This window comes from Salvelinus fontinalis, unplaced genomic scaffold (genome assembly GCF_029448725.1).
Source record: "Salvelinus fontinalis isolate EN_2023a unplaced genomic scaffold, ASM2944872v1 scaffold_0001, whole genome shotgun sequence".
Classification (NCBI taxonomy): Eukaryota; Metazoa; Chordata; class Actinopteri; order Salmoniformes; family Salmonidae; genus Salvelinus; species Salvelinus fontinalis.
The window spans coordinates 2,674,051-2,691,887 of record NW_026600210.1 but is presented as its reverse complement, the minus strand read 5'-3'; the positions used below and the strand labels follow the sequence as shown (position 1 = coordinate 2,691,887).

At 45.8% G+C, this 17,837-nt stretch overlaps 1 protein-coding gene across 1 annotated transcript in view; it reads left to right on the top strand.

The window, feature by feature from the left end:
* Positions 1-17,837, top strand: part of bnip2 (BCL2 interacting protein 2) — a 95,735-nt gene that overhangs the window by 21,563 nt on the left and 56,335 nt on the right. Inside the window, exon 4 of the mRNA XM_055910114.1 lies at positions 5,609-5,803. Within this exon, the coding sequence (XP_055766089.1) occupies positions 5,609-5,803 (195 nt within the window). The remainder of the gene's footprint in view (positions 1-5,608; positions 5,804-17,837) is intronic.

Here is a 17,837-nt window from a genome sequence, read left to right as displayed (position 1 = left end):
TCCAGCTCTGCAGGCTATGTAATGTGTATATATTTTCTCCAGCAATGTAATGTGTATATATTTTCTCCAACTCTGCAGGCTATGTAATGTGTATATATTTTCTCCAGCTATGTAATGTGTATATATTTTCTCCAGCTATGTAATGTGTATATATTTTCTCCAACTCTGCAGGCTATGTAATGTGTATATATTTTCTCCAGCTCTGCAGGCTATGTAATGTGTATATATTTTCTCCAGCTATGTAATGTGTATATATTTTCTCCAACTCTGCAGGCTATGTAATGTGTATATATTTTCTCCAACTCTGCAGGCTATGTAATGTGTATATATTTTCTCCAGCTCTGCAGGCTATGTAATGTGTATATATTTTCTCCAGCTATGTAATGTGTATATATTTTCTCCAACTCTGCAGGCTATGTAATGTGTATATATTTTCTCTAGCTCTGCAGGCTATGTAATGTGTATATATTTTCTCCAGCTCTGCAGGCTATGTAATGTGTATATATTTTCTCCAGCTATGTAATGTGTATATATTTTCTCCAACTCTGCAGGCTATGTAATGTGTATATATTTTCTCTAGCTCTGCAGGCTATGTAATGTGTATATATTTTCTCCAACTCTGCAGGCTATGTAATGTGTATATATTTTTTCCAGCTATGTAATGTGTATATATTTTCTCCAGCTATGTAATGTGTATATATTTTCTCCAGCTCTGCAGGCTATGTAATGTGTATATATTTTCTCCAGCTATGTAATGTGTATATATTTTCTCCAGCTCTGCAGGCTATGTAATGTGTATATATTTTCTCCAGCTATGTAATGTGTATATATTTTCTCCAGCTATGTAATGTGTATATATTTTCTCCAGCTATGTAATGTGTATATATTTTCTCCAGCTCTGCAGGCTATGTAATGTGTATATATTTTCTCCAGCTATGTAATGTGTATATATTTTCTCCAACTCTGCAGGCTATGTAATGTGTATATATTTTCTCTAGCTCTGCAGGCTATGTAATGTGTATATATTTTCTCCAACTCTGCAGGCTATGTAATGTGTATATATTTTCTCCAACTCTGCAGGCTATGTAATATGTATATATTTTCTCCAACTCTGCAGGCTATGTAATGTGTATATATTTTTTCCAGCTATGTAATGTGTATATATTTTCTCCAGCTATGTAATGTGTATATATTTTCTCTAGCTGCTGCAGGCTATGTAATGTGTATATATTTTCTCTAGCTCTGCAGGCTATGTAATGTGTATATATTTTCTGTAGCTATGTAATGTGTATATATTTTCTGTAGCTCTGCAGGCTATGTAATGTGTATATATTTTCTCTAGCTATGTAATGTGTATATATTTTCTCCAGCTATGTAATGTGTATATATTTTCTCCAGCTATGTAATGTGTATATATTTTCTGTAGCTCTGCAGGCTATGTAATGTGTATATATTTTCTGTAGCTATGTAATGTGTATATATTTTCTGTAGCTCTGCAGGCTATGTAATGTGTATATATTTTCTCTAGCTATGTAATGTGTATATATTTTCTGTAGCTCTGCAGGCTATGTAATGTGTATATATTTTCTCTAGCTATGTAATGTGTATATATTTTCTCTAGCTCTGCAGGCTATGTAATGTGTATATATTTTCTCTAGCTATGTAATGTGTATATATTTTCTCTAGCTCTGCAGGCTATGTAATGTGTATATATTTTCTCTAGCTATGTAATGTGTATATATTTTCTCTAGCTCTGCAGGCTATGTAATGTGTATATATTTTCTCTAGCTCTGCAGGCTATGTAATGTGTATATATTTTCTCTAGCTGCTGCAGGCTATGTAATGTGTATATACACTGCTCAAAAAAATAAAGGGAACACTTAAACAACACAATGTAACTCCAAGTCAATCACACTTCTGTGAAATCAAACTGTCCACTTAGGAAGCAACACTGATTGACAATAAATTTCACATGTTGTTGTGCAAATGGAATAGACAACAGATGGAAGTTATAGGCATTAAGCAAGACACCCCCAATAAAGGAATGGTTCTGCAGGTGGTGACCACAGACCACTTCTCAGTTCCTATGCTTCCTGGCTGATGTTTTGGTCACTTTTGAATGCTGGCGGTGCTTTCACTCTAGTGGTTGCATGAGACGGAGTCTACAACCCACACAAGTGGCTCAGGTAGTGCAGTTCATCCAGGATGGCACATCAATGCGAGCTGTGGCAAAAAGGTTTGCTGTGTCTATCAGCGTAGTGTCCTGAGCATGGAGGCGCTACCAGGAGACAGGCCAGTACATCAGGAGACGTGGAGGAGGCCGTAGGAGGGCAACAACCCAGCAGCAGGACCGCTACCTCCGCCTTTGTGCAAGGAGGTCTACTGCCAGAGCCCTGCAAAATGACCTCCAGCAGGCCACAAATGTGCATGTGTCTGCTGAAACGGTCAGAAACAGACTCCATGAGGGTGGTATGAGGGCTAGCATTGGATCTGCTCATGGAAGAAGAGCAACTTGTCGTCGACAGGTGTAGTACTGCTGGTAATACGCAGGCTTTTTTTTTTTTAACCATTTATCCATTTTCGAGCGAACGGAATGAGCAGCTACATGCAGACCGTTAGTGGAATTCCCGCAAGAGAGTGACGGTTAATGTGATTGGATGTTGTGTTGTTAATTCACTGAACACTAGATGGTTTAATTGTATTTAAACAATGCTACTTGTTTCAAACCTCACCCAAATGTATAGCCCCGTTGGAAAATAAAAAATGGACTGTTTGTAAATGTGAAGAAATATTTTTGTTGAGATCGGTGTGGAATAAGGTCATCTACTGGCCTGCACAGAGCCCTGACCTCAACCCCATCGAACACCTTTGGAATGAATTGGAAAGCTGACTGCGAGGCAGGCCCAACCACTTAGTGCCCGACCTGACTAATGCTCTTATGGCTGAATGGAAGCAAGTCCCCACAGCAATTTTTCAACATCTAGTGGAAAGACTTCCCAGAAGGGTGGAGACTGTTATAGCAGCAAAGGGGGGACCAACTCCATATTAATGCCCATGATTTTAGAAAGAGATGTTTGACCAGCAGGTGTCCACATACTTATGATCATGTGGTGTATACTTTTTCTCCAGCTTCTGCAGGCTATGTAATCAAATAATACATTGAATCAAATGTTATTGGTCACATGCACCGAACAGGTGTAGACCTTTACGTGAAATGCTGAATGCAACAGGTGTAGACCTTTACGTGAAATGCAACTTATGAGCCCGTTCACAACAATGCAGAGTTAAAAAGTAAGACAAATATTAACAAAATTTAAAAAGGAAATAAACTCAGCAAAAAAAGAAACGTCCTCTCACTGTCAACTCTATTTATTTTCACCAAACTGAACATGTGTAAATATTTGTATGAACATAAGATTCAACAACTGAGACATAAACTGAACAAGTTCCACAGACATGTGACTAACAGAAATGGAATAATGTGTCCCTGAACAAAGGGGGGGGGGGGGTCAAAAGTAACAGTCAGTATCTGGTGTGGCCACCAGCTGCATTAAGTACTGCAGTGCATCTCCTCCTCATGGACTGCACCAGAGTTGCCAGTTCTTGCTGTGAGATGTTACCCCATTCTTCCACCAAGGGACCTGCAAGTTCCCGGACATTTCTGGGGGGAATGGCCCTAGCCCTCACCCTCCGATCCAACAGGTCCCAGACGTGCTCAATGGGATTGAGATCCGGGCTCTTCGCTGGCCATGGCAGAACACTGACATTCCTGTCTTGCAGGAAATCAAGCACAGAACGAGCAGTATGGCTGGTGGCATTGTCATGCTGGAGGGTCATGTCAGGATGAGCCTGCAGGAAGGGTACCACATGAGGGAGGAGGATGTCTTCCCTGTAACGCACAGCATTGTGATTGCTTGCAATGACAACAAGCTCAGTCCGATGATGCTGTGACACACCGCCCCAGACCATGACGGACCCTCCACCTCCAAATCTATCCTGGTCCAGAGTACAGACCTCGGTGTAACGCTCATTCCTTCGACGATAAACGTGAGTCCGACCATCACCCCCGGTGAGACAAAACCGAGACTCGTCAGTGAAGAGCACTTTTTGCCAGTCCTGTCTGGTCCAGCGACGGTGGGTTTGTGCCCATAGGCGACGTTGTTGCTGGTGATGTCTGGTGAGTACTTGCTTTACAACAGGCCTACAAGCCCTCAGTACAGCCTCTCTCAGCCTATTGCGGACAGTCTGAGCACTGATGGAGGGATTGTGCGTTCCTGGTGTAACTCGGGCAGTTGTTGTTGCCATCCTGTACCTGTCCCGCAGGTGTGATGTTCGGATGTACCGATCCTGTGCAGGTGTTGTTACACGTGGTCTGCCACTGCGAGGACGATCAGCTGTCCGTCTCCCTGTAGTCCTGTCTTACATGCTGACCAGACCGGACACGTCGCGTGCGTCGCAAAATAAATTTAGAAATCCATGTTATTCAATTATTGTACCCACACTGCTTGCGCGCGCCAACGAGCGTCTGCGACACCAAGGGCTAAAATAGATGTCGTTCCTATTTCTGACGCAGATCGCGCTGCAAGTCCTGCCTCTCCCATCTCCTCATTGGTTTATAGAAGCAGGTACCCACGTGCCATCTCCACATTGGTTATACCCACGTGGGTGATAGAAAGACTAACTGTTTTGCCGGTAGTCGTGGTAATACAATAAAAGTTTAGATGCGATCACCGTATAATTTAAACGATGAAAAAGCCTGGATGCCTAGAAACGATTCGGTTGGCCGTTTTATGTGTGGATTAATTGTCGGAGTAGAGGTCCTTGAGCATTTCAGGTAAAATAACAACTCAATGTTTATATCCCAGGACAACAGCAAGCTAGCTAAATAGGACAAATTAACGTTAGCTAGCAAGTGCAAGCTAACTAGCTAAATTACCATACATGTTTAATGCTTTTCGACCTGTCCCCAAATGAATGTCATTGGTTCAGAGTTTGTTTTGATATTTTAACCTGCGTGTCGTGATCGCGTTTGGTGTGGGGGGGCAAAATACATTTATGCACGATAGCGCACGATGGCGCATGCCCGCAGCCGGTTTGGGGAAGGTGTTAGGCGTCTCACAGTACGGACATTGCAATTTATTGCCCTGGCCACATCTGCAGTCCTCATGCCTCCTTGCAGCATGCCTAAGGCACGTTCACGCAGATGAGCAGGGACCATGGGCATCTTTCTTTTGGTGTTTTTCAGAGTCTGTAGAAAGGCCTCTTTAGTGTCCTATGTTTTCATAACTGTGACCTTAATTGCCTACCGTCTGTAAGCTGTTAGTGCCTTAACGATCCTCCACAGGTGCATGTTCATTAATTGTTTATTGTTTGTTTATGGTTCATTGAACAGTGTTTAAACCCTTTCCAATGAAGATCTGTGAAGTTATTTGGATTTTTACAAATTATCTTTGAAAGACAGGGTCCTGAAAAAGGGACGTTTCTTTTTTTGCTGAGTTTATTTTCTTCAGCTTCTGCAGGCTATGTAATGTGTATATATTTTCTCTAGCTTCTGAGAGGGGTAAGGTATCTAGGCTAGCCTATATCTAACTTCTCTCTCCTCTCCCAGCTTCTGCAGGGGGCTATTCTGCTCTGAGTGGTGGTAAGAAGACTAAGAAGAAGCTGGCTGCCCCAGACATCAGCCTGACTCTGGATCGGAGTGAAGGATCTCTGCTGTCTGATGAGCTGGATGAGGAGAGTACAGAGCTAGACCTGGATGATATAGACACACCATCTGACAACAGTAATGAGTTTGAATGGGAAGGTATGGACCTGTCACATGATGTACTTGTATAACATTAGGTGGTTGTAACATAATGCTCCAGTGCCACCCAACCCTGGCCTTTTTGTGTAGCGTTGATCTGAACGTTCTGACCTCCCAACGGCAGTCAAGCACCCAAGCTAACTGGCTACATGTTCTGACCACCCCGCTCTGACCACCCCGCTCTGACCACCCCGCTCTGACCTCCCAACGGCAGTCAAGCACCCAAGCTAACTGGCTAGATGTTCTGACCACCCCGTTCTGACCACCCCGCTCTGACCACCCCGTTCTGACCTCCCAACGGCAGTCAAGCACCCCGCTAACTGGCTAGATGTTCTGACCACCCCGTTCTGACCACCCCGCTCTGACCACCCCGTTCTGACCTCCCAACGGCAGTCAAGCACCCAAGCTAACTGGCTACATGTTCTGACCACCCCGCTCTGACCACCCCGCTCTGACCACCCCGCTCTGACCTCCCAACGGCAGTCAAGCACCCAAGCTAACTGGCTAGATGTTCTGACCACCACGCTCTGACCACCCCGCTCTGACCTCCCAACGGCAGTCAAGCACCCAAGCTAACTGGCTAGATGTTCTGACCACCACGCTCTGACCACCCCGCTCTGACCTCCCAACGGCAGTCAAGCACCCAAGCTAACTGGCTAGATGTTCTGACCACCCCGCTCTGACCACCCCGCTCTGACCTCCCAACGGCAGTCAAACACCCAAGCTAACTGGCTAGATGTTCTGACCACCCCGCTCTGACCACCCCGCTCTGACCTCCCAACGGCAGTCAAGCACCCAAGCTAACTGGCTAGATGTTCTGACCACCCCGTTCTGACCACCCCGTTCTGACCACCCCGTTCTGACCATTTTACCTGCCCTAGCAGAGCTGGTCAGGCTGTTTTCATTTTATCCAGGGCGTTTGACTAACTGTGCTGCTGGCATCATTTTAATTACGCTTTTTTGCCCACATTTACTGACACTGGCCATATTTAAGGGGTGTTCAGCGTTCGTAAATTTCAGTTATTCTGCGCTCTGGCACACTCAGACGAGAGTGCTCTGAATTCTGAGTACATGGCCAGACTGAATTCACGAACGTACCCGAAATGGTTACTTGCATAACCAATCAGTTTCAATGTAGCTAGCTAACATCAGGCTTTAACTAGCCAAGCAAATGCCTCTGAGATACCAATAATAAGATCATACACGTAACGTTAGCTAGCTAGCTAACAGCACACTTTAACTTGGAAAGGAAATAACTTTTTGTGTAATATTGTGTAATATCTGAAAATGTAGCCGTATACATCATGGTTGGACACTTCTCTTCTCACGGTTGGTTGCCCTTAGTTTGAAGATGTAATCCAGATCCTCGTGTTTTCTCATCACACTCTAATTCCACTGATTTACAAACTCGGTCCTCCAGAAAGTGGAGAGCAACACTTATGCAGTTCTACTTCTAAACAAAATTAAAAAAATTAAAAAAGGTATGTGAGACATACTAACCAGCTCAAATAGACAGAAGCCTTCTATATGGAAGACCAATCCGAACTCCTCTCTCGGCATGTCCAGCCCACTCATTATCTCAGCCAATCATGGCTAGCAGGAAGGTTGCTGACTTTTTCTGTGGCTAAACCAAAAAGCCTCGTAATTTAACAATTTTATTAGTATTTACAGATGGCATACGAGTTTGCTATTAAGGCACATGAAAGTTCACGTGTTCCAGAAGACAATTCTTAAAAAAAAAAAAAACGCATTTTGATTAAAAAAAAAAAGACATTCAAATGTCTCTCGTGTGAAGTAGTGACCCGCGTCATACAACTCGTTTCCTGAAACGGGTCACATATTGATTATCCTGGACCTAAATCCCCCTCGGAGAAGGAGAAGGCGGTGCTATAGAGGCCGGCGCGCGGTAACCTTGATGAGACAACTGCGGCGAGTGAATAAATCGTCTTTACCCTCTGTTCTTTTGGCTTATAGAAAGGTGTACACTACCTGAGCCACTTGTGTGGGTTGTAGACTCCGTCTCATGCTACCACTAGAGTGAAAGCACCGCCAGCATTCAAAAGTGACCAAAACATCAGCCAGGAAGCATAGGAACTGAGAAGTGGTCTGTGGTCACCACCTGCAGAACCACTCCTTTATTGGGGGTGTCTTGCTAATTGCCTATAATTTCCACCTTTTGTCTATTCCATTTGCACAACAGCATGTGCAATTTATTGTCAATCAGTGTTGCTTCCTAAGTGGACAGTTTGATTTCACAGAAGTGTGATTGACTTGGAGTTACATTGTGTTGTTTAAGTGTTCCCTTTATTTTTTTGAGCAGTGTATAAAAGCACCAAACCTCTCTCTAAAAGCTTCACTTATACACAAGGTTTACTTGAACCTTAAATGGTTCTCAAGTAGATGAAAGAAAAGCTCATCCCTTGTTTCAAAATGCCCTTTTTTCCTTTATGCGGATTGCCTTTTCACATTTTCGATTAATTGAAAATGAAACCTTGTTCAAAGTACACTATATATACAAAAGTGTGTGGCCACTCCTTCAGATTAATGGATTTGGCTATTTCAGCCATCCCCATTGCTGACATGTATAAAGTTGAGCATACAGCCATTCAATCTCCATAGACAAACATTGGCAGTAGAATGGTCTTACTGAAGAGCACATTGGCTTTCAACGTGGCACTGTCATAGGATGCCACCTTTTCAGAAAGTCACTTCGTCAAATTTCTGCCCTGTTAGAGCTTCGCCGGTCAACTGTAATTGCTTGGGAGTGCTGAAGTGTGTAGCGAGTCCTCGGTTGCAACACTCACTACCGAGTTACAAACTGCCTCTGGAAGCAACTTCAGCACAAGAACTGCTCGTCGGGAGCTTCATGAAATAGGTTTCCATGGCCGAGCAGCCGCACACAAGCTTAAGATCACCATGCACAAAGCCCCCCAGGTGGACAGGGTAGGCAACAGCACATCCCCCACGCTGACCCTCAACACGGGTGCCCCTCGGAGGTGCGTGCTCAGTCCCTTCCTGTACTCCCTGGCCGCACACAACTCCAACACCATTATTAAGTTTGCAGACGACACGACGGTGGTGGGCCTGACCACCAATGACGATGAGACGGCCTATAGGAAGGAGGTCAGAAACCTGGAAGTGTGGTGCCAGGACAACAACCTCTCCCTCAAATGTGAGCAAGACAAAGGAGGGATTGTGGACTACAGGAAATGGAGGGCCAAACACGCCCCCTTTCACATTGACGAGGCTGTAGTGGAGTGGGTTGAGAGCTTCAAGTTCCTCGGTGTCCACATCACTAAGGATCTACCATGGTCCAAACACACCAAGACAGTAGTGAAGAGGGCACGACAACTCCTCTTCCCTGTCAGGAGGTTGAAAAGATTTGGCATGGACCCTCAGATCCTCAAAAAGGTCTACAGCTGCACCATCGAGAGCATCCTGACTGGCTGCATCACCGCCTGGTATGGCAACTGCTTGGCATCCGACCGCAAGGCACTTACAGAGGGTAGTGGGTACGGCCCAGTACATCACTGGGGCCAAGCTCCCTGTCATCCAGGATCTCTATACCAGGCGGTGACAGGGGAAGGCCCTAAAAATTGTTAGACTCCAGCCACCCTAGTCAAAAACTGTTCTCTCAACTCTACCGTCAGGTGGGGGCGCGCTGATGTCAACGATTTGAACAGAGTGCCCCATGGTGGCGGTGGGGTTATGATATGGGCAGGCATAAGCTATGGACAACATTCAAATGGCCATCTTTTTAAAATGCAATTGTGTTAGAACAGAGATACCGTGACGACCCTGAGGCCCGTTGACGTGCCCTTCATCCACCGCCATCATGTTTCAGCATCATGATGATTATTTTAATGTATTTATTTAACCTTTATTTAACTCGGCAAGTCAGTTAAGAACACATTCTTATTTACAATGACGGCATGTACACATTTCCTGGAAGCTGAAAATGACCCAGTTCTTCCATGGCCTGCATGTCGCCCATTAAGCATGTTTGGGATGCTCTGGATCGACATGTACGACAGCGTGTTCCAGTTAGGGCAAATATCCAGCAACTTCACAGCCAATTGAAGAGGAGTGGGACGACATTCCACAGGCCACCAATCAACATCCTGATCAACGCTATGGGAAGATGTCATGCTGCATGAGGCAAGTGGTTGTCACAGCGGATACGGACTGGTTTTCTGATCCAAGGCATTAGAGACATGCATATCTGTGTTCCCAGTCTTGTGAAATCCATAGATTAGGGCCTTATGTATTTCAATTGACTGATTTCCTTATGATCTGTAACTCAGTGAAATTGTTGCATGTTACATTTTATATTTTTGTTCAGTAACATCGTTATTGTTTTGGTGTTCCTTTTTATATAGTTAATATTTATCTTTTTATATAGTTAATATTTATCTTTCTTTTTAACTCTGCATTGTTGGTTAAGGCTTCGTAAGTAGCATTTCGCTGTTGTATTCGGTGCATGTGACAAATAACAATTTGATTTGAAACTGGTCATTTCAAAATCATTATATTAAAGCTCAAATCTCTTGGTAAGGTCGCTAGGCGTGGTAATGAGGTTGTTCAGTATTTTTTACAAGGGGTACACTTTTTTTGTTTTTTTGTTTTTTTAATAATGCTTAAAAAAAAAAAATCCTCGCTCGCCGCAATTAAAAGTAAATAAATCTGTTAAACAGTAAATCGACTTTGTATGGCCTAACCTGGGACAATAGTAGTAGTGTGTGAGTCTCAGTGAAGTTCTCCCTCAGCTTTAGGACCCCAGAGGATCCAAACCTAGCCATTAGAGTTGAAAAAGGCCCTCCCGCTAACTGCCATGTTAAAAATATCTATCCAACTTATTCTCTGGTTACATAAACCTATCCAGCTAACTGCCTGGTTACATAAACCTAGACAGGACATTAGTCTATCCCAGGACATTAGTCTATCCCAGGACATTAGTCTATCCCAGGACATTAGTCTATCCCAGGACACTAGTCTATCCCAGGACATTAGTCTATCCCAGGACACTAGTCTATCCCAGGACAGGACACTAGTCTATCCCAGGACACTAGTCTATCCCAGGACACTAGTCTATCCCAGGACACTAGTCTATCCCAGGACATTAGTCTATCCCAGGACACTAGTCTATCCCAGGACAGGACACTAGTCTATCCCAGGACAGGACACTAGTCTATCCCAGGACATTAGTCTATCCCAGGACATTAGTCTATCCCAGGACATTAGTCTATCCAAGGACATTAGTCTATCCCAGGACAGGACACTAGTCTATCCCAGGACAGGACACTAGTCTATCCCAGGACATTAGTCTATCCCAGGACACTAGTCTATCCCAGGACACTAGTCTATCCCAGGACATTAGTCTATCCCAGGACATTAGTCTATCCCAGGACATTAGTCTATCCCAGGACATTAGTCTATCCCAGGACATTAGTCTATCCCAGGACACTAGTCTATCCCAGGACACTAGTCTATCCCAGGACATTAGTCTATCCCAGGACATTAGTCTATCCCAGGACACTAGTCTATCCCAGGACACTAGTCTATCCCAGGACACTAGTCTATCCCAGGACACTAGTCTATCCCAGGACACTAGTCTATCCCAGGACACTAGTCTATCCCAGGACACTAGTCTATCCCAGGACAGGACACTAGTCTATCCCAGGACATTAGTCTATCCCAGGACATTAGTCTATCCCAGGACATTAGTCTATCCCAGGACATTAGTCTATCCAAGGACATTAGTCTATCCCAGGACAGGACACTAGTCTATCCCAGGACAGGACACTAGTCTATCCCAGGACATTAGTCTATCCCAGGACACTAGTCTATCCCAGGACACTAGTCTATCCCAGGACATTAGTCTATCCCAGGACATTAGTCTATCCCAGGACATTAGTCTATCCCAGGACATTAGTCTATCCCAGGACATTAGTCTATCCCAGGACATTAGTCTATCCCAGGACATTAGTCTATCCCAGGACACTAGTCTATCCCAGGACACTAGTCTATCCCAGGACATTAGTCTATCCCAGGACATTAGTCTATCCCAGGACATTAGTCTATCCCAGGACACTAGTCTATCCCAGGACACTAGTCTATCCCAGGACACTAGTCTATCCCAGGACACTAGTCTATCCCAGGACACTAGTCTATCCCAGGACACTAGTCTATCCCAGGACACTAGTCTATCCCAGGACACTAGTCTATCCCAGGACACTAGTCTATCCCAGGACACTAGTCTATCCCAGGACACTAGTCTATCCCAGGACACTAGTCTATCCCAGGACACTAGTCTATCCCAGGACACTAGTCTATCCCAGGACACTAGTCTATCCCAGGACAGGACATTAGTCTATCCCAGGACAGGACACTAGTCTATCCCAGGACAGGACACTAGTCTATCCCAGGACACTAGTCTATCCCAGGACACTAGTCTATCCCAGGACACTAGTCTATCCCAGGACACTAGTCTATCCCAGGACACTAGTCTATCCCAGGACAGGACACTAGTCTATCCCAGGACACTAGTCTATCCCAGGACACTAGTCTATCCCAGGACATTAGTCTCTCCCAGGACACTAGTCTATCCCAGGACAGGACACTAGTCTATCCCAGGACACTAGTCTATCCCAGGACACTAGTCTATCCCAGGACATTAGTCTATCCCAGGACATTAGTCTATCCCAGGACACTAGTCTATCCCAGGACACTAGTCTATCCCAGGACACTAGTCTATCCCAGGACACTAGTCTATCCCAGGACACTAGTCTATCCCAGGACACTAGTCTATCCCAGGACACTAGTCTATCCCAGGACACTAGTCTATCCCAGGACATTAGTCTATCCCAGGACATTAGTCTATCCCAGGACATTAGTCTATCCCAGGACATTAGTCTATCCCAGGACATTAGTCTATCCCAGGACATTAGTCTATCCCAGGACACTAGTCTATCCCAGGACACTAGTCTATCCCAGGACATTAGTCTATCCCAGGACATTAGTCTATCCCAGGACACTAGTCTATCCCAGGACACTAGTCTATCCCAGGACACTAGTCTATCCCAGGACACTAGTCTATCCCAGGACACTAGTCTATCCCAGGACATTAGTCTATCCCAGGACACTAGTCTATCCCAGGACAGGACACTAGTCTATCCCAGGACAGGACACTAGTCTATCCCAGGACACTAGTCTATCCCAGGACACTAGTCTATCCCAGGACATTAGTCTATCCCAGGACAGGACACTAGTCTATCCCAGGACAGGACACTAGTCTATCCCAGGACAGGACACTAGTCTATCCCAGGACAGGACACTAGTCTATCCCAGGACACTAGTCTATCCCAGGACACTAGTCTATCCCAGGACACTAGTCTATCCCAGGACACTAGTCTATCCCAGGACACTAGTCTATCCCAGGACACTAGTCTATCCCAGGACACTAGTCTATCCCAGGACACTAGTCTATCCCAGGACACTAGTCTATCCCAGGACAGGACATTAGTCTATCCCAGGACAGGACATTAGTCTATCCCAGGACAGGACACTAGTCTATCCCAGGACAGGACACTAGTCTATCCCAGGACAGGACACTAGTCTATCCCAGGACACTAGTCTATCCCAGGACACTAGTCTATCCCAGGACACTAGTCTATCCCAGGACACTAGTCTCTCCCAGGACACTAGTCTATTCCAGGACAGGACACTAGTCTATCCCAGGACATTAGTCTCTCCCAGGACAGGACACTAGTCTATCCCAGGACACTAGTCTATCCCAGGACACTAGTCTATCCCAGGACACTAGTCTATCCCAGGACACTAGTCTATCCCAGGACATTAGTCTATCCCAGGACATTAGTCTATCCCAGGACATTAGTCTATCCCAGGACATTAGTCTATCCCAGGACATTAGTCTATCCCAGGACACTAGTCTATCCCAGGACACTAGTCTATCCCAGGACACTAGTCTATCCCAGGACACTAGTCTATCCCAGGACATTAGTCTATCCCAGGACATTAGTCTATCCCAGGACACTAGTCTATCCCAGGACATTAGTCTATCCCAGGACACTAGTCTATCCCAGGACACTAGTCTATCCCAGGACACTGGTCTATCCCAGGACACTAGTCTATCCCAGGACACTAGTCTATCCCAGGACAGGACACTAGTCTATCCCAGGACACTAGTCTATCCCAGGACACTAGTCTATCCCAGGACACTAGTCTATCCCAGGACAGGACACTAGTCTATCCCAGGACACTAGTCTATCCCAGGACAGGACACTAGTCTATCCCAGGACATTAGTCTCTCCCAGGACACTAGTCTATCCCAGGACACTAGTCTATCCCAGGACACTAGTCTATCCCAGGACATTAGTCTATCCCAGGACACTAGTCTATCCCAGGACACTAGTCTATCCCAAGACACTAGTCTATCCCAGGACACTAGTCTATCCCAGGACATTAGTCTATCCCAGGACATTAGTCTATCCCAGGACACTAGTCTATCCCAGGACACTAGTCTATCCCAGGACACTAGTCTATCCCAGGACACTAGTCTATCCCAGGACACTAGTCTGTCCCAGGACACTAGTCTATCCCAGGACACTAGTCTATCCCAGGACACTAGTCTATCCCAGGACAGGACACTAGTCTATCCCAGGACACTAGTCTATCACAGGACAGGACACTAGTCTATCCCAGGACATTAGTCTATCCCAGGACATTAGTCTATCCCAGGACATTAGTCTATCCCAGGACATTAGTCTATCCCAGGACATTAGTCTATCCCAGGACACTAGTCTATCCCAGGACACTAGTCTATCACAGGACAGGACACTAGTCTATCCCAGGACACTAATCTATCCCAGGACACTAGTCTATCCCAGGACAGGACATTAGTCTATCCCAGGACACTAGTCTATCCCAGGACACTAGTCTATCCCAGGACATTAGTCTATCCCAGGACACTAGTCTATCCCAGGACACTAGTCTATCCCAGGACACTAGTCTATCCCAGGACATTAGTCTATCCCAGGACATTAGTCTATCCCAGGACACTAGTCTATCCCAGGACACTAGTCTATCCCAGGACACTAGTCTATCCCAGGACACTAGTCTATCCCAGGACACTAGTCTATCCCAGGACACTAGTCTATCCCAGGACACTAGTCTATCCCAGGACATTAGTCTATCCCAGGACACTAGTCTATCCCAGGACACTAGTCTATCCCAGGACATTAGTCTATCCTAGGACATTAGTCTATCCCAGGACAGGACACTAGTCTATCCCAGGACACTAGTCTATCACAGGACAGGACACTAGTCTATCCCAGGACACTAGTCTATCCCAGGACAGGACACTAGTCTATCCCAGGACACTAGTCTATCACAGGACAGGACACTAGTCTATCCCAGGACATTAGTCTATCCCAGGACATTAGTCTATCCCAGGACACTAGTCTATCCCAGGACACTAGTCTATCCCAGGACACTAGTCTATCCCAGGACATTAGTCTATTCCAGGACACTAGTCTATCCCAGGACACTAGTCTATCCCAGGACACTAGTCTATCCCAGGACATTAGTCTATCCCAGGACACTAGTCTATCCCAGGACAGGACACTAGTCTATCCCAGGACAGGACACTAGTCTATCCCAGGACAGGACACTAGTCTATCCCAGGACATTAGTCTATCCCAGGACACTAGTCTATCCCAGGACACTAGTCTATCCCAGGACATTAGTCTATCCAAGGACATTAGTCTATCCAAGGACATTAGTCTATCCAAGGACATTAGTCTATCCCAGGACAGGACACTAGTCTATCCCAGGACAGGACACTAGTCTATCCCAGGACAGGACACTAGTCTATCCCAGGACACTAGTCTATCCCAGGACACTAGTCTATCCCAGGACACTAGTCTATCCCAGGACACTAGTCTATCCCAGGACACTAGTCTATCCCAGGACACTAGTCTATCCCAGGACACTAGTCTATCCCAGGACAGGACACTAGTCTATCCCAGGACACTAGTCTATCCCAGGACACTAGTCTATCCCAGGACATTAGTCTATCCCAGGACATTAGTCTATCCCAGGACACTAGTCTATCCCAGGACACTAGTCTATCCCAGGACACTAGTCTATCCCAGGACACTAGTCTATCCCAGGACATTAGTCTATCCCAGGACACTAGTCTATCCCAGGACACTAGTCTATCCCAGGACACTAGTCTATCCCAGGACACTAGTCTATCCCAGGACACTAGTCTATCCCAGGACACTAGTCTATCCCAGGACACTAGTCTATCCCAGGACACTAGTCTATCCCAGGACACTAGTCTATCCCAGGACACTAGTCTATCCCAGGACACTAGTCTATCCCAGGACACTAGTCTATCCCAGGACAGGACACTAGTCTATCCCAGGACACTAGTCTATCCCAGGACACTAGTCTATCCCAGGACACTAGTCTATCCCAGGACATTAGTCTATCCCAGGACATTAGTCTATCCCAGGACATTAGTCTATCCCAGGACATTAGTCTATCCCAGGACATTAGTCTATCCCAGGACACTAGTCTATCCCAGGACACTAGTCTATCCCAGGACACTAGTCTATCCCAGGACACTAGTCTATCCCAGGACATTAGTCTATCCCAGGACAGGACACTAGTCTATCCCAGGACACTAGTCTATCCCAGGACACTAGTCTATCCCAGGACACTAGTCTATCCCAGGACACTAGTCTATCCCAGGACACTAGTTTATCCCAGGACACTAGTCTATCCCAGGACAGGACACTAGTCTATCCCAGGACACTAGTCTATCCCAGGACACTAGTCTATCCCAGGACATTAGTCTCTCCCAGGACACTAGTCTATCCCAGGACAGGACACTAGTCTATCCCAGGACATTAGTCTCTCCCAGGACAGGACACTAGTCTATCCCAGAACACTAGTCTATCCCAGGACACTAGTCTATCCCAGGACACTAGTCTATCCCAGGACACTAGTCTATCCCAGGACACTAGTCTATCCCAGGACACTAGTCTATCCCAGGACACTAGTCTATCCCAGGACATTAGTCTATCCCAGGACACTAGTCTATCCCAGGACACTAGTCTATCCCAGGACACTAGTCTATCCCAGGACATTAGTCTATCCCAGGACACTAGTCTATCCCAGGACACTAGTCTATCACAGGACAGGACACTAGTCTATCACAGGACAGGACACTAGTCTATCCCAGGACACTAGTCTATCCCAGGACACTAGTCTATCCCCGGACAGGACACTAGTCTATCCCAGGACACTAGTCTATCACAGGACAGGACACTAGTCTATCCCAGGACATTAGTCTCTCCCAGGACATTAGTCTCTCCCAGGACATTAGTCTATCCCAGGACACTAGTCTATCCCAGGACACTAGTCTATCACAGGACAGGACACTAGTCTATCCCAGGACACTAGTCTATCCCAGGACAGGACATTAGTCTATCCCAGGACACTAGTCTATCCCAGGACACTAGTCTATCCCAGGACACTAGTCTATCCCAGGACATTAGTCTATCCCAGGACACTAGTCTATCCCAGGACACTAGTCTATCCCAGGACACTAGTCTATCCCAGGACACTAGTCTATCCCAGGACATTAGTCTCTCCCAGGACACTAGTCTATCCCAGGACAGGACACTAGTCTATCCCAGGACATTAGTCTCTCCCAGGACAGGACACTAGTCTATCCCAGAACATTAGTCTATCCCAGGACACTAGTCTATCCCAGGACACTAGTCTATCCCAGGACACTAGTCTATCCCAGGACACTAGTCTATCCCAGGACACTAGTCTATCCCAGGACACTAGTCTATCCCAGGACACTAGTCTATCCCAGGACACTAGTCTATCCCAGGACATTAGTCTCTCCCAGGACACTAGTCTATCCCAGGACATTAGTCTCTCCCAGGACAGGACACTAGTCTATCCAAGAACATTAGTCTATCCCAGGACACTAGTC